The sequence below is a fragment of the Erinaceus europaeus genome, chromosome 4 (genome assembly GCF_950295315.1).
Source record: "Erinaceus europaeus chromosome 4, mEriEur2.1, whole genome shotgun sequence".
NCBI lineage: Eukaryota > Metazoa > Chordata > Mammalia > Eulipotyphla > Erinaceidae > Erinaceus > Erinaceus europaeus.
The window spans coordinates 117,284,480-117,308,240 of NC_080165.1; the positions used below are offsets into that span (position 1 = coordinate 117,284,480).

The 23,761-nt window shown below is 39.9% G+C and overlaps 1 protein-coding gene across 2 annotated transcripts in view; it reads right to left on the bottom strand.

Annotated features, from left to right (window-relative positions):
* Positions 1-22,633, bottom strand: part of LOC103110825 (TATA box-binding protein-like 1) — a 47,269-nt gene extending 24,636 nt beyond the window's left edge. The window contains exon 1 of one of the 2 annotated variants that reach the window (XM_060190409.1): positions 22,302-22,633. In XM_060190409.1, coding sequence (XP_060046392.1) covers positions 22,302-22,423 — 122 coding nt within the window. In that variant the 5' untranslated portion in view covers positions 22,424-22,633. The remainder of the gene's footprint in view (positions 1-22,301) is intronic. The other variant, XM_007520023.2, reaches the window with a different exon arrangement.
* Positions 22,634-23,761: the final 1,128 nt, after the last annotated feature.

The window sequence follows — 23,761 nt, forward strand, 5'->3', positions numbered from 1 at the left end:
AGACTGTGAAAAGGAACAGGAGTCTCCATTTCTCTCTCCACCCCCCCCCCCCCACTTTCTATTTTTCTGTCTCTATTATAACACATTTAAAAAAAAAAAAAAGGAATGGTGAATTTTTGGTACAGGCACCAAGCCCCAGCAATAACCCTGGTGGCAACTAGCAACCAAACCAAAAACAGTAAGCAGCTATTGGTAAATAGTATCTAAAAAGGCAGCAGTAGAGATCTAAATTATACTGATTTTTTGAAACAGTATTCAAGGAAATGTGTACATACTCATAAAAAAAAAAATCCCCAGCTATGAGCCTAGACCTTAAATAGATCCCTCTCGCCATTATCACTGGTCATCTCCATTAGGAACAACATAATGGACGCCTTTGGGGGCCCCCATAGGACCTTGCCCTCCATGTGGATCAATAGTGGTAGAGAATGTTCCATCCCTGAATGGGAGTTGGATAACATACTTTACCTACCACCTGAGGAAGATGGGTCCTGAAACTGGTGCAGCCTGGAGTGTTCCTACTGATGACCACAGAATGTGAGCTCAGACCTACAGGGATACGGGGGTTACATAGTCTCCTCTGCTGAATAGGGCCCCAAATCAAATCGATGGGGTATATAGTCAACAATATTTATACATTTTTCCCATATTTGGGAGCTACTCTCTTCCTTGATCCTGCTTTCTGGATCTTTTTCCAGCCATGACATCATCTCCCCAGACAGTAACTTGGGTCCACCTGCATATCAAAGATCAGGCTCAGGCAAAAACTAGTAAAGTCATGGGCCCTGTGGAATATACCTAAAATACACCTACTAGCTATTTCCAAAACGGAGACTCCCAATCTTCATCTGCAATATTCCAGCCCTTAGGTTCAGGATTAATCAGCAATTTGTATGGCTTTATATATTAGCGCTTTTTCAGTCACCAGGTTCCAGATGCTACCATGATGCCAACCAGACTTCCCTGGGCAGACAACCCCACCAATGTGTCCTGGAGTTCTGCTTCCTCAGAGCCCTGCCCCACTAGGGAAAGAGAGAGACAGGTTGGGAGTATGGATTGACCTGTCAACGCCCATGTTCAGCAGGGAAGCAATTACAGAAGCCAGACTTTCCACCATAATGACCCTTGGTCCATACTCCCAGAGGGTTAAAGAATAGGAAAGCTATCAGGGTAGGGGATGGGATACAGAGCTCTGGTGGTAGGAATTGTACCACTCTTATCGTATGGTCTTGTCAGTGTTTCCATTTTATAAATAAATAAACTTTAAAATAAAAAAATTTTAAAAAGGAATAAAATTCCCAGCTGGAAAAATGAAATATTTTGCAATTAGATAATACAGAATATCATACTCATTCATCACTTATGAATGATGCTTGAACAGTATATATTTAAGAATTTCACTATTTCAACTTATACTGAAATGTAGATGTAGATGTTAAGACCTAGATCCTATGAAAGCCACTGTGGCAATGGGTGATTTCTGATCTCTTCCTATCCTTATTTGTAAAACACAAGCACCATCATTTACTTCACCTGAATCTTTTGGGGGATTAATGAACACCTCACAAATTATCATATGCTCAGTTAAAGTAAGAGCATGTCAGTCAACACCACCATACCAATCTGAAACTAATCTGCTACTGGGAAGAAGAGAATAGGCATATTTTACTGATGACAACTTGAATTCTGGGAATTTAAACCCACAGGTGAGAAACTTGGCATTCTGATTCCTTACTATGGAAAAGTAAAACTTCTTTTGGTTAGACTTCTTAACATTTCAAATAAATGATCTTCACTTACAAAAGTTGAAGACAGAACATCATTTTTTTTTTCTTTTTTGCCTCCAGGGTTACTGCTGGGGCTCGGTGCCCCACTACAAATCCAATGCTCCTGGAGGCTATTTTTTCCCTTTTGCTGTTTACTGTTGTTATTGTTATTATTATTGTTGTTGCTGCTGTCATTGTTGGATAGGACAGAGAGAAATATAGAGAGGACAGGAAGACAGAGAGCAGGAGAGAAATATGGATACCTGCAGACCTGCTTCACTGCCTATGAAGCGACCCCCCTGCAGGAGGTGGGCCAGGGGCTCGAACCAGAATCCTTATGGTGGTCCTTGCTCTTTGCACCATGTGGACTCAACCCACTGCACTACCGCCCAGCCCCCAGCACGTCATTTTCTGATGGCATAATAATCAAAGAAAAAAGTCAGTCATCATCCAGTCACAGTGGTAATTACTTTTTTCCCTAAGCTAATGTAAGGACAATCTATAGGCTGCTGAAAGCATACTTTAAAAAGAATGAGATCATATGCATATGTTCCTGTTTTCTGGTCAAAGGATTTTGCAAAACTCTGACAACCTGAGCTATGAAAAACAGCAAGACTGAATCAACTGTTTTCTTCAAATTCTGAAGGCAAACTTTTCAAATATATTTCTTCCAAGTCTCACAGCTTTTCCTTGTTTTCCTTATGATCTTTCTTACTGATTTATAAAAGAAGATATATGGAAAGAATAAACTTTCATCTGCTAATTCTATGTCTTGTTAACTCATCTACACGATTCATTCCTACTTCCATTACCTCAGTACAACGGTAGAGACTGCGCCACTCTCCGAAGGAAGGCTGGGTCAACATAATCTGTCATTCAAGGAAGACTGTTCATGAAATGAGTGCAGCCTAGAATGTCCCTAGCTGTGACCATGCAATGTAAGTTCAGACCGACAGGGATGAAGAAATTACACAAGTTCCTGTGCTAAATATGAACAGACATGGGCCCTAGGTCAGATCACTAGGGTTTACAGTTAATGGTATTTACATACTTTTCCTATATTTGGGAGCTACTCTCTGCCCTCATCTTTCTAGTCCTATTCTCAACTCTGACACCATCTATCCAACAATACTTTCAGCCCACCTGCATGTTAGCTCAGGCAAAAATTAGTAGTCATGGGCCCCTTGGAATATACCTAAAATGGACTTCCTGGCTTCTTCCAACATGAAGAACCCAAATCTCACCTGCTATATTCTTATCTTTAAGTTCCTGATTATTAAACTGTTTTTCTGCTTTTTATTTTAATGCTTTTCAGCCACCAAGTTGCAGATGCTACCAAGAAGCCAACCTGACTTCCCTGGGCAGACCTCACCAATGTGTCCTGGAACCTCATCTCTCCAGAGCCCTACCCCACTAGGAAAAGACAGGAACAGGTTGGTGTTACTGATTGATCTGTCAATGCCCATGTCCAGTGGAGAAGCAGTTAGAAAGGTCAGACCTCCCACCTTCTGCACCCCATAAAGTTCTTTGGTCCATACTCCCAGAGGGATTCAGAATAAGGAAGCCTCGAAGGGAGGGGAGGGGATACAGAACTCCAGTGGTGGGAATTGTATGGAATTGTATGATCCCACAATCTTGTTAATCATTATTAAATCACTAATAAAAAATAAATCAGTTTTTTTTTTAAAAAAAAAAAAGCATGAGTTTTTTTGACTTAATGGAAGGTAAGCATGGCTAGAGTGGAAGGAATGGATGGAAAAGTGATATAAGTTCAGGTTGGAAATCATTCAAATCATACCTTCTGCATCATGTCAAGAATTTTCATATTCATCTTAAGAGTAACAGTGATCTAAAAGGACATCAAGAAGTGACACAATGTATTTGTGTACACACACACACACGTTTAAAAAAAACATATATAATTACCAGACTAATTCTATAACATGAATAAACCATTAGATAAGAATGGCTAGAAAATACAGCTAAGGTCTTCTATATTGAGTCTGGCAAGAGACAACAGTAACAAGATCACCCTGAAGATGGAAAGAGGAAAGATACATATTTAGGAGAAACAACGAACAGAACTTTGTGACCAGATGGTTATGAGGAAATAGGATACGGAGGCTGACTCCACATTTGTGGCCTACAATACTAATTACTGAGAGAGGAATTCTGGAAGGAGAACAGGTTACAGGAAATATGGGAAAAGATAGGAGGGATAAAGAGTCAGTTTGGGACATGTTGAATTGGTGTTGGTGCTAGTAAGATTTCCAAAAGGAGGAGGAAAAACAAAAAGACAAAGACAAAGACAGATAAAAGTCCACTCATTGTTAAGGACAGGTCTAGGTATATGCTGGCAGTTAAGCTTTGAAAACACTAGTAAAGAAAGTAATTAAAACCATGATAGGTAAAATGAGAATTCTAAGAAAGTGAAACATTTGATCCCTAAATCTGACTCCAAGCACAACACTCTAAGTTCCATCACCCTGTTGCTATGTGTATCTCTATCACGTACAGTGAAATTTCTGATTTATAGACATCGGTTTGGTAGACAATATGCAACCCAAACACATATGCCTCAGCCTTGGTATAGTTCCTGAGACACTAAATACATTTCAGTAAAGTGTCTCTAAGAGCTTAATTGTCATTATGAGATCATTAAAAAGTAGTATCTATTCTCTCAAGTTTAAGAGCTCAGACTCAAGAGATTATTTGGGTTAAATCCAGGCCCTACCATTTAGTTGTGTGACCTTGGCTAAGTTATCTAGTGCTTTCTGTGTCTCAGTGTCCTCATTTTACAAATTAGGAAGACAACATAATCTATCACAGAGTTTTGAAAATTGAAATGTCGTACAAAGCTCTTAGCACAGTATCTGAACATAATAAATATTCAACTTAGTTATTCTCACTGTGCTTATTATCTCCTTTCTTCATCTTCTATAGAGAGATGTTTAAAACTGGAAAAGATATCCGGTTATTTGTTGTAGTCCTCAAGCTTTGGAGCACAAAAATAGATCCTGTTTCTTCAAGCCTAAAAGTAGCAGGTATAATTAAAGAATACAGTTTTGATGTATCTAGTAAGTTAAAATGAGCATTAAAAAAAAAATCTGAGAGGTCAGGCTGTAGTGCAGAGGGTTAAGTGCACATGGTGTGAAACTCAAGGACCAGTGTAAGGATCCCAGTTCCAGCCCTAGACTCCCTACCTGCAGGGAGTCGCTTCACAAGCGGTGAAGCAGGTCTCCAGGTGTCTGTCTTTCTCTCCCCCTCCTTTCTTCATTTCTCTCTGTCCTATCCGCCAACAACGACATTAATAACAGCAATAATAACCATAACAATGATAAAAACAAGGGCAATAAAAAGGAAAATGAATAAAATTTAAAAAGAAAAATCTGTATTTGACCATGAATTTAAAAGTCCTCAATAATAAAACCATTTCAATTAAAAAAAAAATTAGTAGCTGTTGGTTATGTGAGGCTTCAGTATATGTGTGAAGGAGAATGAAAACAGAAAACAAACAAAAAAATCTGACACAAGCCCACTTATGACAAAGCAGTTTATTTTGCTAACTTTCCCCTAGCTAGATATTTACAATGAAAACAAAAAACATAGAGGTACAAAACAAATAGGCAGAGACACAGGCTAGCTAACAAGCTCTAGCAAAAATTACCAGTCATGGGCTCCTAGGAACATACCTAAAATAGACTTCCTAGAATCTATCCACACTAACATCCCTATTCCCTTCTGCTCTATTCCTACTTTGATTCCTCTTCATTGAACATGTTGTCTTGCTTTTATTTTTACTGCATTTCAGCCACCAAATTGCAGATGCTACAATTTCATCCTGAATTCCCTGGGCAGATGACTTCCCCAATGTGTCCCTGAACCCCACCTCCCCAGAGCCCTACCCCACTTGGGAAAGACAGAAACAGGTTGGGGATATGAATCAACCTGCCAGCACCCACATCCAGTGGAGAAGCAATTATAGAAGACCTTCTGCCTTCTGTACCCCATAAAGAATTTTGGTCTGACCAGTCAATGCCCATGTTCAGCAGGGAAGCAATTACAGAAGCCAGACCTTCTACCTTCTGCAACCCACAATGACCCTGGGTCCATGCTCCCAGAGGGATAGAGAATGGGAAAGCTATCAAGGGAGGGAGTGGGATATGGAGATTGGGTGGTGGGAATTGTGTGGAACTGTACCCCTTCTATCCTATGGTTTTGTTAATCCTTTCTTAAATAAAAAATAAAAATAAAAAAAAGAATTTTGGTCCATTGTTGAGCTGCGCCGTGGAGAAGAGTGAGAGGAGATCTGGAGCGAAGAGGGAACACAAATCTTTATTTGCACTGGCACCTCAGAGTTGGGTGAGAGAGAAGCAGGTTGGGCCATGTGGAGGTAGCAAAAATGGCCACCTCACACAGCAACCTTTCCTGTGTCTAAACACCTAAGTGAAGGGCCGGCAAAAGAGAGAGGTGCGGAAGAAGAAGGGCTTTTATGGGAGTAGCTCTCATGAGAATGGGAAGGGGGAGGAGTAACCATAGCACTGCAACTATTGTGGGGAATAGACAATGCCCTGAGGGCACAACATGGGGGAACAGGCGCTCCAAGAACTCTTGTGGGAACTAGCAATAGCCTGAGGGGACAACATGGCAGATGTGACTGCATCTGCACAATTTCCCAGCATCCCATGCCAGTGGGGTAAGTTTTAGGGGAAGATGACTAGAGAGCTCTGAACTCCAATTCTATCAAGACCTAGAGAGAGAAGAAATGAAAAGGAAAAAAAAAAAAAAAAAAATGGAGGAGGGTGAGGAGGACACTCACAGAAACAGTAGGTATGACTTAGAAAAGAAGACATGGGCAAATATATATAAATATAATAGTTATAGAAATAATAATCAACCCATATATGTGACTATGGGAGAACTTTGGCAAGTTTCCAATGGAGGCAATGGGGACAAAGAACTGGTTGTGGGAAAAGCGTGAAATTATACCCCTCTTATCTTAAAATTTTGTAAATCACTATTAAAAATTTAAAAAAAAAATAGGCAGGGAGAAGAGGAAGCAGGAAGTGGGGTAAAAAGGAGGATGACAGAAAGTGAAAAAGGGAGAGTTCAGCTCCAGGTTTTAATTAAGAAAATCATGGTAAAGTGAAAACACATTTAAGTGAAATTCCCTATTTTGACAGCTTGTTTTCAACTGATTTCATAGGTTACCCTTCACATGAAATCTCTGCTCTAGTGAAAAACAATCTGTTTAAGGCTGGGGTTATGGATCAACAAGTCAACATCCATGTATAGTGGAGAAGAAACTACAGAAGCCAAAACTCCCACCTTCTGCAACCCAAAAAGAATTTTGGCTCATACTCCCAGAGGGATAAAGGATAGGGAAGCTTCCAATGGAGAGGGTGGGACACAGAACTCTGGTGGTAGGAACTGTATGGAATTGTACCGTTATCTTATAATCTTGTTAATCATTATTAAATCACAAATACAAAATGAACTGTTTCAAGTCTATGTCATGCATGATTACCATTTTGAGAAAAGGAAGGCAAGATTATGAAATTAGTTATTTGGTAAATGAGTGTATAGCATTCAAACTTTTTGAGTTAAAAGAAAAGTGGAAGACAATAAAAAGTGTAAGGTACCTAAAAACAAAACAGTTTATATAAAGGTAAAACTCTTCACACATATAAGAATTTATATTACTCAGAACTAGTCAGATTTTTTTTTTTTTAAACCATAGCACTACTCAACTCTGGCTTATAGTGATAAAGGGGATTGAACCTGAGACTTAGAAGCCTCAGACATGAAAGTCTCTTTGTATAACCATTATAATATCTATACCCACAACTAGTCAGATGTTTGACTGAAAGCTGTGTCACTCAAAAGAAAATATGGAGAGCCTGGCTATATATCTGAAGAAAGCAGAGTTGGTTTTTTTTTTTTTTTAAGTAACTGTGGAACTAAGGCTTGTAAGAAAGACTTTAGATTAAAAAAAAACCACAACAGTAAACTGAATATGAAGAATCTGACAATAAACATGCAAGGAAGAGAAAGGATACTTTATAGAATACACAAGAGTTCTAAGGCAGTTTGCTGTTTGGAACAACTGGTTCATAAGAAAAAGACACAGCCTGTAGAATGCTTTCTTCCCCTCTCTTCTGATGGTGGGCCTATAATGCGTATATTACTTCTTTTGAAGACATCCCATATGTCTCTGTTGTTGTTTTCAGTATCTTTTAATCTCTTTTGAGATCTCTTACTTCTATTTCATACTTTTCTCTAATTCATCAATCTTGCTAATTCTGTTTTCTGCCTCATTTATTCTATCCTCTCCTCTGTTGTTTTCTGTAGCTCAGCTATTTTGTTACTCTGTTCTGATACTGTATTAGCTTGTTCAGCTCTCTAATTACCTTGAGAGAATGTTTCCTTTCAGAGTTTCATTTGTTGTTTCCCCATTTCTGATGATATTTCTTTCAAACTCATTCCTCACTCCTGTGACTAATGCCTCGATTAGTGTTTGGATCCTGTCCTCATTCTTATGTGCTTCTACTTTTGGTTTTTGTTTTTTTTTTAAGCTGGGCTTTTGTCCTGGCTCATTTCTCCAACGTTTTTTCTTGGTTTAACCACTGTATGTAGTGTGTTATGAGGTCCTTCTCTCAGTACTTTACAATCCCCTGATAACTCTTCTCTGGATTGACTTGTATCTAAGTAAGGTACATAAAAAGTCCATACTGGTGGAAATTAACAGTTGTTTCAATGTTATCTGAATCCCTTAGCTGAAGTACACTGGCTGTTTAAACCTATTTTGTTATTTTTCTTCCTTGTAGGCTATGGGAGCCTGAGGGCTTTTAAATTATAAGCATTCCTTTATGCAAACACTAAGCTGGAAGAAGAAGAAATCCAGAAATCAACCCCTTTTACTATAGCAACAAAAACAATAAAGTATCTAGGAATAAACCAACAAAAGAAGTGGAAGACTTATATACTGAAAATTATGAGTTACTACTCAAGGAAATAGAAAATGACATAAAGAAATGGAAAGATATTCCATGTTCCTGAGCTGGAAGAATTAACATCACTAAAATGAATATACTACCCAGAGCAACATACAAATTTAATGCAACCCCCACCAAGATCCCAATCACATTTTTTAGGAGAATAGAACAAAAGCTACATATGTTTATCTGGAACCAGAAAAGACCTAGAATAGCCAAAACAATCTTGGGAAGAAAGAACAGAACTGGAGGCATCACACTCCCAGATCTCAAATTTATTATAGGGCAAATGTAATCAAAACATGATTACATGTACTGGAACATGCATAGACACACTGACCAGTGGAACAGAATTGAGAGCCTTCAGTAATAAGTCCCACACCTACGGACATCTTGTATGGAGCTTGAATAAATCATGTTAAGTGGAATAAGTCAGAAACAGAAGGGTGAATATGGGATGATCTCACTCACAGGCAGAAATTGAAAAGCAAGATTAGAAGAGAAAACACTAAGCAGAACTTGGCCTGGAATTGATGTACTGCACCAAAGTAAAAGACACTGGGGTAGGTGGAGGCGGGGGGAAGAGTACAGGTCCTGGAATATGATGGCAGAGGACCACCAACTGAGTTTGTATTGTTATGTGAAAAATTAAGAAATGTTATGCATGTATAAACTATTGTACTTACTGTTGAGTATAAAACATTAATCCCCCAATAAAGAAATAAAAAAGAAAAAGACATAGCCAAAGCAAAACCAAAAATACTACAAAGCGCAACCCCTAGAGATATTGATTAACTAGCCTTTGCAGGGCACATTTAAAAAAAAAAATTTGTACAGAAGCCAGACCCTCTACCTTCTGCAACCCTCAACGACCCTGGGTCCATGCTCCCAGAGGGCTAGAGAATGGGAAAGCTATCATGGGAGGGGGTGGGTTATGGGGATTGGGTGGTGGGAATTGTGTGGAGTTGTACCCCTCCTACCTTATGTTTTTGTTCATTAATCCTTTCTTAAATAAAAAATTAAAAAAAAAAAACATTTGTATTAAAATTATTTCTAAAGGGCAGTCAGCTGAGAACCACTGGATTAAAACACCATAATAATGGAATTTCCCTTTCAATAGGCCCTTATAATGGGCTATATTTTTAAATCAGGCTTTTTTATCACAAAGAACATCAGATTTCTGTGACTTTATCACACATTGTTTCTGTAACATGGATTCATGTACTAAAAATGTCACAATTTGCCTTCCACCCCTATATGCTATAAAATGCTACAAATGAATAGCTCATTGCTGAATCCAATGTCACAGTTCAAACTCCCTCCTACAGAACCTTTCTGGAACATAATGAACTAGGAAGCTGTCTCTCAAAATTTTCCCTCACTGTCCACCTTTAGCTTCTGAGTCACATTTCCTAGATTATCCTCTCACCTTAAGTACTTCTCTCTGTCCTCATTAAACCAGAGGTTCTTAATTGAAGTTCATTATAGTAATGAAAAATTCAGCACATTCCAGAGGCAAGGAAACCCCTACACTTTGTATACACACATTTGGACGTGTGCTTGAGATGACCATTGCATTCTTCATATTCTCAAATGAATTTAAGATCCCTGAGTACTACAGACATCAGCCTTAAACCTTTTTATCCAGAACTTCCAGATTTCAATTGCTGGTGAGGAGTTTATGAGTCTTGGATCAATCCTGACCTATCAGAGATCGAATCCATAACCCTAGCTTGCACGTTTATGGTATTATTTACATTATAGCAATGTGCCCAAAACTAAGTATGTCCTCAGGAACACTCGTTCTGTATCTTGATTTTAAACTTTAGTTAATGGAGCTATCATATTAATACCCTCACTTGAGTCAGAAAGTTCAGAAAAACAATTTAAGAAGGAAAAACACTAAGCAGTACTTGGACTGGAGTTGGTGTATTGCACCAAAGTAAAAGACTCTGGGGTGGACTGGGGGAGGGCTCAGGTCCTGGAACATGATGGCAGAGGAGGACACAGTGGGGGTTGAATTGTTAAGTGGAAAACAGGGAAATGTTATGCACGTACAAACTATTGTGTTTTGCTGTCAATTGTAAAACATTAATGCCCGAATAAAGAAATTTAAAAAGAAATTCAGAAGATCCTTCATTTCTTTTGTCCCTTACATGCAATCAACTTTTTATTTATTTATTTATTTATTTTTCTATATCCAGAGCATCAGCATCTTAGGGTTTCACACTTCTGGATACAGTTCCTAATGGAATTCTCTGTTTAGAGAATCCACAATCTATTCCATCTATCAAATAAGCTACCAGAATTCTCTCTCCAACTGTGTCACACCCCCACTTTAAAAAATAAAAAAAGCTTCACATCACTGGGCCCTTTTATATGAACAAAATAGAATCTAACTTGCTTGGTATGCTGTGAGTGTCAAGTCTCCAAATATACTTTCTGTAATTTTATCTTCCTCTTCCAACATAACTAACAACCTCCTCTCTCTCTCCCCCCCTCCTCCTAGTAGCAGATCCCTTCCTAATTTTATATGTCTGCAGTGTTTTTTCCACTTCTTCAAACTGGCAACCTTATTGATCATTACATTTATTTAGTATGCAACTGATGTGAATCAAACACTGTGGTTAGACACTGGGAAGACAGTTCAGAACCAAGCAGTCAGGTAAAGAACCAATAGGACAGTTAAAGTACAGTGGAACAAACAATTACTCAATATGATCTATGTAACAAAGGAAATAAGATGAGAGAAGAGAAACTTTAAGAGGAATACTCGGAAAAGTCTTCTAATGTCCCCAAAGATAAGAATCTTTTCTTGAAAACAAGATCTTCAAGGATAAGAAGAAATCACATGAAAATCCAAGCAGAAGGCACACATAACAAATATAACAAAACTGTTTGTTCTGTAATTATCTACTAGGCCAGGGGTAGAGATCATCCTTTTGGCCCTGCCAAGGCAACTGCAGGCTGGGCTTGAAATCCACTAAATCTTCATTTAGTTTATTTATTAACTTTTGAGAGAGGAGAGAAAGAAGCAGAGCATTACTCCGGCATATGTGATGCTGGGGATCAAACCCAAGACCTCAGATCCAACACTCTAGATGCAGCACCATCTCCCAGGCTGCTAGGTTTTTCACAGCTACATAAATGCTAACTTTTTAAGCTGATAATGGACCTTTGGTATGGTCCTTGAACGATGCTATAAATACGCAAGTGGTCCTTGGCAGAAGAAAATGCTCCTATACTAGACTGTAGGTATTAAGTTCCTTGGAGAGAACTATTTAAGTATTTAGCAATTGGTTCAGTAGCTAGTACTTGGTCATAAACCCAATAAATAGTAACTAAATTAAACTAGAAGAATGGTAGGCATGGGGAGTAAATAAGGAGAGTAGAAATTTTCCATTCTAAAAACATTATTAGCTTCAAATCTGGAAGGGTAACTGTTACTGCTCAGAAACTGTTAAAAATGGAGAAATGGGGAGTCAGGCGGTAGCGCAGCGGGTTAAGCTCATGTGGCATGAAGCCTGAGGACTGGCATAAGGATCCCAGTTCGAGCCCCCGGCTCTCCACCTGCAGGGAAGTTGCTTCACAAGCGGTGAAACAGGTCTGCAGGTGTCTATCTTTCTCTCGCCCTCTTTGCCTTCCCCATCTCTCTCCATTTCTCTCTGTCCTATCCACCAACAACGACATCAGTAACAACAACAATAATAACTACAATAACAATAAAAAACAACAAGGGCAACAAAAGGGAAAATAAATAAATATAAAAATTTAAAATAAAAATGGAGAAATACATTTCCGGGGACGGCAGAGTAGCAACTGATTAAGTCATGTGTTACTATGCACAAGGACCCAGGTTCAAGTCTCGGTTCCCACCTGCAGAGGGAAAGATTCATACGTAGTGAAGCAGTGCCGCAGGCGTCTGCATCTCTCTCCCCGCCACCTGCCCCCAATTTCTTTCTATCCTATCAAATAAAGTTAAAAAGACAAAAAAAAAAATTTAAAGAGCAATACAGCTCTAATGTAAGAAGGATTATTTTAACTAGAACACATATACATGACCACCAGCACTACATCATTTCCACTCCCCCACGTAATACTCTCTCCATGTCACCTGCAAGGATACTAGTTCATCCATATCCTGAAGCCTTCCTATAATAGCTAGTTATAGAATAGATACTGGGGGGGGGGGGGAGGTAGTGGAACACCCACTGGCACATCTGAAACTCTCCCAATTTAATAAGCCTCGAACATAAAAAAAAAATCTAAGAGTAAATCAAAAGTTTGTATGTTTCTCATACAAACATATTGAACAATTACATAAGCACTTTTTTCACTATGCACTGAGGCAAAATTTTCAAATATACTACTTGAAAAAAAATATTATTTATATAGCTATTAGGTAGTTGTGAGATGTTAAATGACGTCACATCCTTTAACTCAAGTCCTCATCTCCAAAAAAAAAGGAGAACTGAGTCAAATTTACTGTCACTGAGAGTAAGTCTGTGTCCAGGAAGATCTAATAAATTGGTGACTGTGTCTTAAGCAAAGTTATACCTCCCATGACTACCCAGTCCTGAGATGAGCAGAGATTGTGGGAAATGGCCAACCTACAATAAACGTACATATGAGTATAAGTACTTAAGAAGCTCACTGTAGCTGTAATTACAAGGGAAAAGACTTTGTATTCAACAAAGTATATAGCAGATTTTTTTTCTTTAAAAATGAGATGAAGTGGGGGTTGGGCGGTGGCGCAGTGGGTTAAGCGCACGTGGCGCAATGCGCAGGGACCGGCGTAAGGATCCCGGTTCGAGCCCCCGGCTCCCCACCTGCAGGGGAGTCGCTTCACAGGCGGTGAAGCAGGTCTGCAGGTGTCTATCTTTCTCTCCCCCTCTCTCTCTGTCTTCCCCTCCTCTCTCCATTTCTCTCTGTCCTATCCAACAACAAAGCAACGTCAACAATGGCAATAATAACCGCAACGAGGCTGCAACAACTAGGGCAACAAAAAGGGGGAAAAATGGCCTCCAGGAGCGGTGGATTCATGGTGCAGGCACCGAGCCCAGCAATAACCCTGGAGGAAAAAAAAAAAATGAGATGAAGTGAGATAAGATGTAGACCCAAGCACAAGGTCCCAAGTTCAATTCCTAGCAATGCCTGTGCCATAGTGATGCTCTGATTCTCTCTCCCCTCTCTTTGTCATAATAAAAGAAAAAGTGTAGGTTGTATCTTGTTCCTTAATAGCTTCAAGTTCATCATAAATCTTAACTGAGATTCAAACAATAGGGTCTGTAAATGTTGAACATAAACATAAATCAAATACCCATCTCTTCATATTTGCACCTTCTGATTACACATTAGCTTTATTATCTTCATATCTGAAGGACAGCAACATCTGTCCCTGAAGAAGTGAAAAGAACATTAGGGGAACATTAACAATGCACTAGACAGACCTTTATCCAAAAACTACATTTTTTCTGCACAACAGTACTGACAAAGACCCATTTTCCAAAAATATTTTCCATACAGTCCTCAGAATGTTTAAAATTAAGATATTCTGATATAGTTAAAATGGAAGCTGTTGGAAAAAAATACCTGAAGATATACATATCTGAATATCTAAATCTAAATTAAAAAAAAAATAAATGCCAGGATCATTTTTTTTTGTTAACCTTAATGTATTTTAGATCTATAATGTATGATGGCTATGGGAATAATGTTAACAGCATTTTATCAATAATAAGTCATTCTGTCCAAAGTAGTTACTACCCCCACTAAATCAATAGTATCAATTTGACTTTACTCTCTTTAAAGAAAACCAAAAGCCACTCCTCTAAATATGAATATATTTGCTAATATCGTGTGTGTGTGTGTGTGTGTGTGTGTGTGTGTGTGTGTGTGTGTGTGTGTTGGGGGTGGAAATGTCATAAAAGGAAAAAAACCAGACCAATATGTAAGGAATTATAAAATGCTACCCTGTTCTTTTAAAGCACAATCTATTTTTAGTAACATATTTTATAATCTTTGGGAGATGGGAGGGTGGGAACTTTAGTGGTAGGTGTGGTAATATACCCTGAAATTCTGCCATCTTGTAATCTAATTTTTAAAAAATAAAAAAAAGGGAATTGGGTGTTAGTGCCTCAAGTTAAGCGCAGGTGGCGCAAAGTGCAAGGACCAGCGTAAGGATCCTGGTTTGAGCCCCCAGCTCCCCACCTGCAGGGGAGTTGCTTCACAAGTGGTGAAGCAGGTCTGCAGGTGTCTTTCTCTCCCTCCCCCTCTCTGTCTTCCCCTCCTCTCTCCATTTCTCTCTGTCCTATCTAACAATGATGACATCAATAACAACAATAAGTACAACAACAATGAAACACAACAAGGGCAACAAAAGGGAAAATAAATATAAAAAATAAAAATAGTAAAAAATAAAAACAATAAATAGCAAAGAAAAATTTAAGAAAGGATGTATTTTACATGAATCTTTATAAAACTATGTGAAAGTTCCATGAGGCAGAAAGAAGCGGGGGTGGGGGGTGGGGGGAGGAGAGAAGATATGCAAGACAGAGCACAACTCTGGTGTATTTGGTGCCAGGGATCAAACTGGGAACCTCAGACATGCAAGTCTGAGGCTTTACCAGTTGAACTATTTCCTATAAAAATATATTTCAACTAGAAGCCAAGTCCTAATCACAGCCAAAATAAGAGCAGTTTGCAATTGTGTTTAGGCAGAAAAATTTAGTTTTTAATCCAGCAGTTTCAAATGTCCCTAAAGGTAAAGTGAAACACTTTAACTTTAAAAAGTTATCCTCTTCAACAGTAGTCTAAACAAAGCTATAATTCAATATTTCTCTGATTTGGTAGGGAGCCTCAGTATTTGGTTTTTTTTTTTTTCTATTTTTTAATTTTTTTTTTCTATTTTTTAATTTTTTTTCTATTTTTTAATTTTTTTTTCTATTTTTTAATTTTTTTTTTAGATAAGGCAGAGAGAAATTGAGAGAGGATGGGGAGACCAAGAAAAGGAAAGACAGACACTTGCAGACTTGCTTCACAGATTCCCCCCTGCAGGTAGGGAGGGAGGCCTCCAACAGGATCCTTGTACTTGGTAAAAGATGCTATGTGCTTAACCCAGTGGACCACCGCCCAGCCTCCTCACCCCCAGTCTCAGTATTTGGTGTTAGCCTGACTATAAAGAAATTATTTTACAATCTTTTGCAGTCATTCCTGAGTCTCTTGAATGAATAGCTCAGAAAAGCAGTTACAGGGAGCGGTAGCACAGTGGGTTAAGCGCCATGTACAAAGACAGGCGTAAAGATCCCAGTAGGAGCTTCTTGGTCGCTTCTGCAGGGGAGTCGCTTATGCAAGGGAGTCGCTTCTGCAGAGGAGTAGCTTCACAGGAGGTGAAGTAGGTCTGCAGGTGTCTACCTTTCTCTCCCCTTCTCTATCTTTCCCTCCGTCCTAACAACAGCATCAATAACAACAATAACTATAACAACAATAAAAAGACAACAAGGGCAACAAAAGGGAAGATAAATAAAATTTAAAAGGAAAAGCAGTTTCAGACACTTCTAAATTACAGGAAAACTGTCAAATATTTATAGTTATACAGAAAACATGCTAAAATGGTTTGACAATGACATCAGTAAGTTTCAAGTTTACTATTTAAGACTATACAAGGTGAAAAAATAGCATTTTCTAAAGAAAGACTAAGTCTGCTATGCGAAACCACTAGCATCTATTCCTTTTAAAGAAGTACCATACAACTAAACAAAGAGTTAAGTCCTCAGGGAAACAGCATTCAATAGTTGGACACAGTGGGAGATCAGGCTTTCCTTGTCTAAGGAAGAGATATCACATTTTACCAGATGCCTTGTGTGACAATTAAAAATTAAGACAAAAGCTCTTCCTTTCCCAAAGCCTAAAAGCAGTGCCATTATCAGTGATCAGAAAAAATGTTAATGATTAAATCCAAATGGAAAAAAAAATGTTTTTCTCAAAAAAATTCAAGTGGTCAACCATTCGGTTCTGCCACTCAGTACCAATGCCACCACTACTGGTACCACCTAGTATTTTTTCCAGTTAACTGTGCTGGGCATTCTTCTAAGTGTTTTACAGTTTTCACAACAACCCAACAACCGGGAGGCAGTATTATGTCGCCATTGAGGAAGAACTTGGAGTCACACGGTGAAATAAGTAGCAATCCATACCTCTAACAAGTAGCATAGCCTCCCTGCTACTTACACACAAGCAGCCTGTATGAAGAATGCTTGAGTCCTATGCTTACTCTAATCCCAACTAAGTGCAATTAATTTTGGCCTGTATGAAGAATGCTTGAGTCCTATGCTTATTCTAACCCAAAAAAAGTGCAATTAATTTTGATCAAAATCACGCCTCACAAGGAAAAGTCTTGCAATTTAGCAAGAAGCTAATCACCCAATTTTTCAAATAACTATTTAGCAATGGATAAACAAAGTTCTACTTCTTTTAAGCTATAAATCCTCACCTAGTGAAGTCGAAAGTAAAAACCTATTATAACACTATTTAACACTACAGACATCTGCTTATAGTGTCTATAAGCAGATGTCTGTAGTGTTAAAACTACAAGCTAGTTGAGAGAAAACTCGTCCTTAATGCACAATCTGACTTGTAGTATTCTTTCTTGATGAATATAGACAGACTGGTCAAAGTTGTCAGTCATATCTGTGTAACATATTTTTCAGTAAAATTTTAAAGTTTCATTATCATCATCATTTGGTATTGGGGCCTCCCGCATGAGTGATTTCACAGCTCTGGGTGGATTTATTTATTTACTTTCAGAGATGGACAGATTGGCACAAAGACAGAAGGAGAGGCACCATAGCACACAGCACCAAAGCTTTCCCCAGTGCTATACTACATGCGATTATGCCTGGGGCTTGAGCCTGGGGTGCATGCACAAGGCAGGCACCCTACCAGGTGAGTTATCTTGCTGACCCCCAGATTCATGACTGACTCATGTATAAAAGTAGATTTGAACTAACTCACACTTGGATTCACCTTCCTATGTTAACATTTAATGAATGGGAACACCTAGCAGTATGCTTCTTCTTAGCACAAACCTGGTTATTCAAACTGAAGTCTGATTTGTATTATCCTTTACTCACTAGAGAAAGCCAATGAGTATAATTTCTGATACGACCAGATTAAATTTCTGCTAATGACTTACCTCTATAATATTTACACACACAGTCTCTTCCCTCTAAGTAAAAAACTGAGTGTTATGATCAAGGAGGTATGTCACTGGTATCAAGCAGGGTTTACATGCATGAGGCTCCAGATGTGATACCCAGCATCATATATTCAAGAATATTGCTCTAGTCTTTCTCTCAAAAGAAAAAATCTTTAAAAAAATAGATTTATCACAACATGAAAAAAAAATATTAATAAAAGGTCTAGAACGATCTCAGATATGTATATATTCTGCCTCCGTTTTGTGTTTTCCCAAATTGGTAGTCATGTGGCAAAAGTACAGACTGTATCTACTCAAGGCAGTAAACCACTACTTTTATTGTTTGGATTGGCCAACACAAAGTCCTGATCACGTTTGAGATATATTTGCTCCTTATAACTTGCAACCTTAAAGCCAGGACACAAAGCTAATTTTTTTTCCCCTTTTCTCTCTGGGTCCTGATGGAATTGGAGGAGTTCAGAGTCCTCTGGTCATCTTCCCCTAACATTTACCCCTCTGAGAATATGGACCAAAATTCTTTATGGAGTGCAGAAGGTGGAAGGTCTGGCTTCTGTAATTGCTTCTCTGCTGAACATGTGTGTTGGCAGGTTGATCCATACCCCCAACCTATTTCTATATTTCCCTAGTGACAAAGTTGAAATTTTAGGCATCAAGAATTGTTAAGATACCTGTGGCTTCCCTTATCCACTAAAGTAGGTGTGTGTGTGTGTGTGTGTGTGTGTGTGTGTGTGTGTGTGTGTGTGTTATGCATGCTTATCCTCCACTAACTCATTCATCTTCAATATATACACATACATATATACACATATATGCATTATACAAACATATAAGATTTGGTCTTGAGTCTTCAAAACTTCTAATTTAGCAGGCATGATGTCATCCATATGCCCATAACTATGTGGCACAAGGCAGCATTAAAATTCAAATCTGATTATCAATTTTTCATGTCCATGTATATCACATCTCTGCTATCTACAAGTGAAGACCCATACCTCTCATCCAGCTTTGCATAGTGGATTGTGGCATCACATATATAAAAGGTGCTCCAAATATGGGTATACATTTCAGTAAATTTTTATTAGTTTGAATGTCACAGTACAACTACATTTTCAAAATACTACAGAGTTTGACTCATGATTTATGAAAACCTACTAGAAGTTCTAAAGTCAATGTAAACTTTATTTTTTACAGCAATAATAATTTCATCACACAGTCTATGATGCAACAGAAGGAAATCAAACCACCAGGTTATTATAGGTCTCCTATACCTAAAAGCCACACTGACACCCAATTAATTGGGTTATACAGTATGTGCTGATTTTAATATGATGTGCCTTATCCATGACAAGAAATAACAATCTCTACAAATATTCAGCTCTATTATTCACATATACTATTTTATAGCCCAGTACAAATATGCATATATATTTGTAAGTACATATATATATATGTACTTACAAAAGTGTTGCTGTGAAAATTTCCAACAAGACAAATAATTTGTCTTAATTACCTCAAATTTCCACTGATATAAAATAATTTTAAAAAGTGGCGTAGGAGACAGTGCAATGGCTAACATAGACCTGAAAATATAAGGTCCCAAATTTTGATTCCAGGCATCATATGTACCAGATGCTCTGGTTCTTTCAACTACTGACATGACTAAAAAAATAAAAATAAAAAAAAAATTAAAGAAAAATGGATGCTGTTTTCTTAGACTAAAAATCATGAAAACTGAAGTTCAATTTAAAACATTAGCAGGAGCTACAATACTTTTTCAAAAAAGGGACTGCCTACAATTACATTAATACTACTTGGACTTACAAGACACCTTTTATTCAAAGAAATTCAAGTGTTTTTACATTTCTTATTTTAATACAGTCTTTTTATTCTCAGCATAATGCTCTTACCGATTACACTGCACAACCAACAGTTTATTCAGAGTGAATACAGAACATCTGATATGACCACTCCTATTCTCCAAATAAAGGGGAGGAACACAAAACACAGAAGGAAAATGCAACAGACAAAGAGTAACATTAATGGAAAAAACTATACTGGTCAAGGACATGCTGAAAGGTCTGTATGAAACAGAAATAATACAAACAGCATAAAATAAACTGTGATGGGAACATAAGCAGAAACTGGATTGCTAATAATGGTGGAAATCAAGGTTTAGCCCTCACTCAAACACTGATGACATAGACAAAATAAGACCTATGTATGCTGGCAATGCTGAAATTGAGGGAATTCATGAAGTCTCTTATGTGCTAGGAACATCCTGGGACTCAAGATCCAACAATCTCAAATGTGGGCATTCCCCCAGCAGCCTTCATAGGAGAACAACTATAAGAAATGAGTAGGCACAGACTCTGTATTCATTAAGCCAAAGATGATAATAGTGAGTTTTTTCTTAGTCTTTTTAAAAAATATTTATTATTGGAAAGAGAAATTGAGTGGGGAAATAGAAAGGGAAAGAGACAGAGACACCTGTAGCACTGCTTCACCACTCCTGAAGCTTTTCCTCTGTAGGTGGGAACCAGGGGCTTGAACCAGGGTCCTTGTGACCTGTAGGGTGTGCCAGCACCTGGCTCCTCTTCTTAGAGTCTTAAAGTATAATTACACATTATGTGCACACTTTGCATACTTCTTAAATGAAACTGTCCAACTCTTGGCATATGCAGGCAACTCTTTTAACAAGATCATACACCTCAATTCCATGATGATGGAGTTAAAACTGCATTGTGGCATCAATCAACCAATCAAGATCACTACCAGCAACTCGTTTTTTTTTGTTGTTGTTGTTGTTTTTGTTTTAGAGACTGATTTTAGGGGCACAGCACAAGACATAAGGTGTTAAGAGATATGGATACAACTTTTCAATTTATGTTAGGTCCATTAAAAAAAAGGCAAGGGATGAGGAGCAGCATTTATGATTGGCGTGACTGCTTCTGTGTCTTATCAATTTTATTTTTATATTTAATATTTAAACTGTACATAAAGAGCTTTATTCCTACTGGACACAAAAATTAAATTACTATAGTATGTATGTGTGGCCTTTTCAGTGTGCAACATGAAAACCTCATTTACTGACCTAGAATGCTTTAAGGAAGTATAAAGCAAGTAAATGGTGACGCAAGGTTCAAACCGATAAGCATTTCATTGGATGTATCAAACTGTGAATTATTCTTTATGCCCGATTTGAATGAACTGCCATTTTCTCAAACTTTCAACGGAGACTATAGATTATGCTAGGGTGGCTGAAGCTTATTCTCCCTTTTTCAATTTCCGAGGCAATCAGTTACTGCTTGCTCGCTCGCTCTCTCTCTCTTTCACACTAAGCTCCTTTTCCTTTTCTTTCCTTGAGCCAATTTTAAGGAGCTGTTCTTAATCCTAAATACACAAGCCTATGCTGGTCAACTGCCAGTGTCGCTTTCAAACTGCAGGTGACAGATGCAGTCAGAGCTCCCAGATGTGCACTGGCTGCAGGCTGAGTCTCTGCATCGAGCACACTGCCAGAGCCCACAGACAGATGCACATCGCGACAGAGGGAGAGTTTAAAAACCCGTCGTGCCCTAATAAATTTACTTTCAAGATCTATTATTATCACTATTATTATTAGCCTAGCTCCAATCTCATTCCTGCTGAGTCCCCTCCACCCACATTTTACTTTATCTTCCTTGGTTCCCGATTCTTCATCAAACGGAATTCTAGTTTAAAAAAAGGGGGGGGGGGCAATAATGAAAAAGAAAGCCGAGGGCTACTGATAACTGCCCAAACCAGGAGCCACCAACGAAGCTGCCATTCGGGAGCCTTCCCGCACCGGCGACGTAAAGGTCGCAGGAAGTTTTCCAGAAGCAACGGACCCCGGGCATCAGCTCAGGGCGCCCGTCCCCCGGGGCCGGGGCAGGGGCCGGGGCCGGGGCTGGGGCTGTGGCGACCCTGCGCGGGGGCAGCTCCGCTCGGTCTGTGCCGACAGCGTCTCAATGTGGAGACCGAGCCGCCCCCTCGCCGCTCCCTCAATCGCGCTCCATAACGCTCGCAGGCAGGCACGCCCCACCCCCACCCCGTTATCCCTCCCCAGATCCCCAAATATCCCTCTGTCCTCAGATCCGAGCCCTCCCTCGGCCGCCCGACCGAGATGCCCCCACCGGGGCGCCTCTCCTCCACTCACCGCCCCCCAGCCGCCACTCAACCCACCCAGAGCTCGGTTGGCTCAGCGGACGACGCCCCCCACCCCCACCCCCGAGCCCAGCTGCCCCGCACCCGACGCTCAGGCAGTCCGGGTGCCCGCGCTCCCCCGCCCGGGGTCGCCTCCCAGGTTACCGTGGGAAGAGGGGGCGGCGGCAGAGGACGCGGAGGCAGCGGTGCTGCCGGTTGCGTCGGACGCGAAGGATAAGCTGGAGGACAAGGATGACGATGAGGCGGGCACGCTCCCCAGTCTCCATGGAACTCCCGCCCCGGCCAGTTGCTAGGAGCCCCCGAGGCTCGGGCTCCGTCGTTCGTGCTTTGTTGTTCCGGGTACAGGGCGACCGCTGCTTCCCCGCGACAATAAATAGACCAGACGCAGGGGGAGCATAGAGACAGAGCGCGGAAGCTAGAGCGCCGCCGGACAAGGCGCCCCCGCGTTCCTCGCTAGCCACTGATTTCCGGCGCTCACTGCTCCAGTCTTTTTCCTCCGCCCCTTCCCCCACTTTCTTTTCCTCTTTTCTGGCCGCTCCAAGTGGGGCTTTTCCTGCCCACAGCTCGGCAGGGTCGTGGGACAGTAGGGAAAGGAGGCTTGTTGGATCGAGTTTTTGTTGTTGTTGTTGTTTTGCTTTAATACTTGGAAAACAACCTGTGTGTTCTTATATATTTTTAGCTGATTTCAAAACGTGAGAACGGGTTTTCGGAATTTTTATATTATGAATGGGTTTTATGGTTTCTTGGTCAAAACCTTGAAATTTCTTAACGCATTCAACTTAACTGAAACGATCCACCATGGAACGTCATGAGCAAAAAGCTAGTCCTAGTTAAATTTATTTTCTAAGTCGAAGGAAGGCATTTTACTACCTGGAGGAAAAGAAGAAGACAAAAAAGGAAAAAAAAAATTTAAAAGCCTTCGCTTTTTCAGCTAAAATAAACGCGTTAAATTACGACGCCCTGATAAAACTAAGGAATTTTAATCCTGTCTAAAATATACTAAATAGAGCGATAGGTGCTGATAGATGCTGGGTGGATCGATGGATACACATTTGTCCATCTTCGAGTGTGGGTGGATGTGCTTGGACACCGGGGGAAAAAGGTGACAGACGAGAAATACAGACAGGGCTGGGCTACGTGTTTAGGGCACTTTTCTGTCACCTACCAGTTAGTTATTCCTTATTGGACTTGCTATTGGGACTCTGCGTTGGGAGCCTGGAGGCACCTAGACGTCTGCAGGTCCAAGCAACCAGGTGCCAAAAGGTGCCAGATGTAAGGTGGCTCTGGCCAGCAGGCCTGTGAAAGGACTCACAGGGACCTCTGGGGAAAGAGACATTTCCCAGGCGCTGAGGCCCAGGTAGCCCTAAAATGGTAGAGGGGACCCTGTGTGGGGGCCAGGGGGTGGGCCCACACTTCAATTCTGAAAGGATACACAGAACCAGGAACTTGGGGCCCTGAGAATGAGAATGTGAAGGTGGGCGGTGGTCCTACAGGAGCAACCACCCGCATGAACTAGACTCACACTTGGGTGTTTCATGGCCTGGGGGGAACTCACACTTGTTTCATGGCCTGGGGGTTCCCCTGCGGCACAGAAATCCACTCCT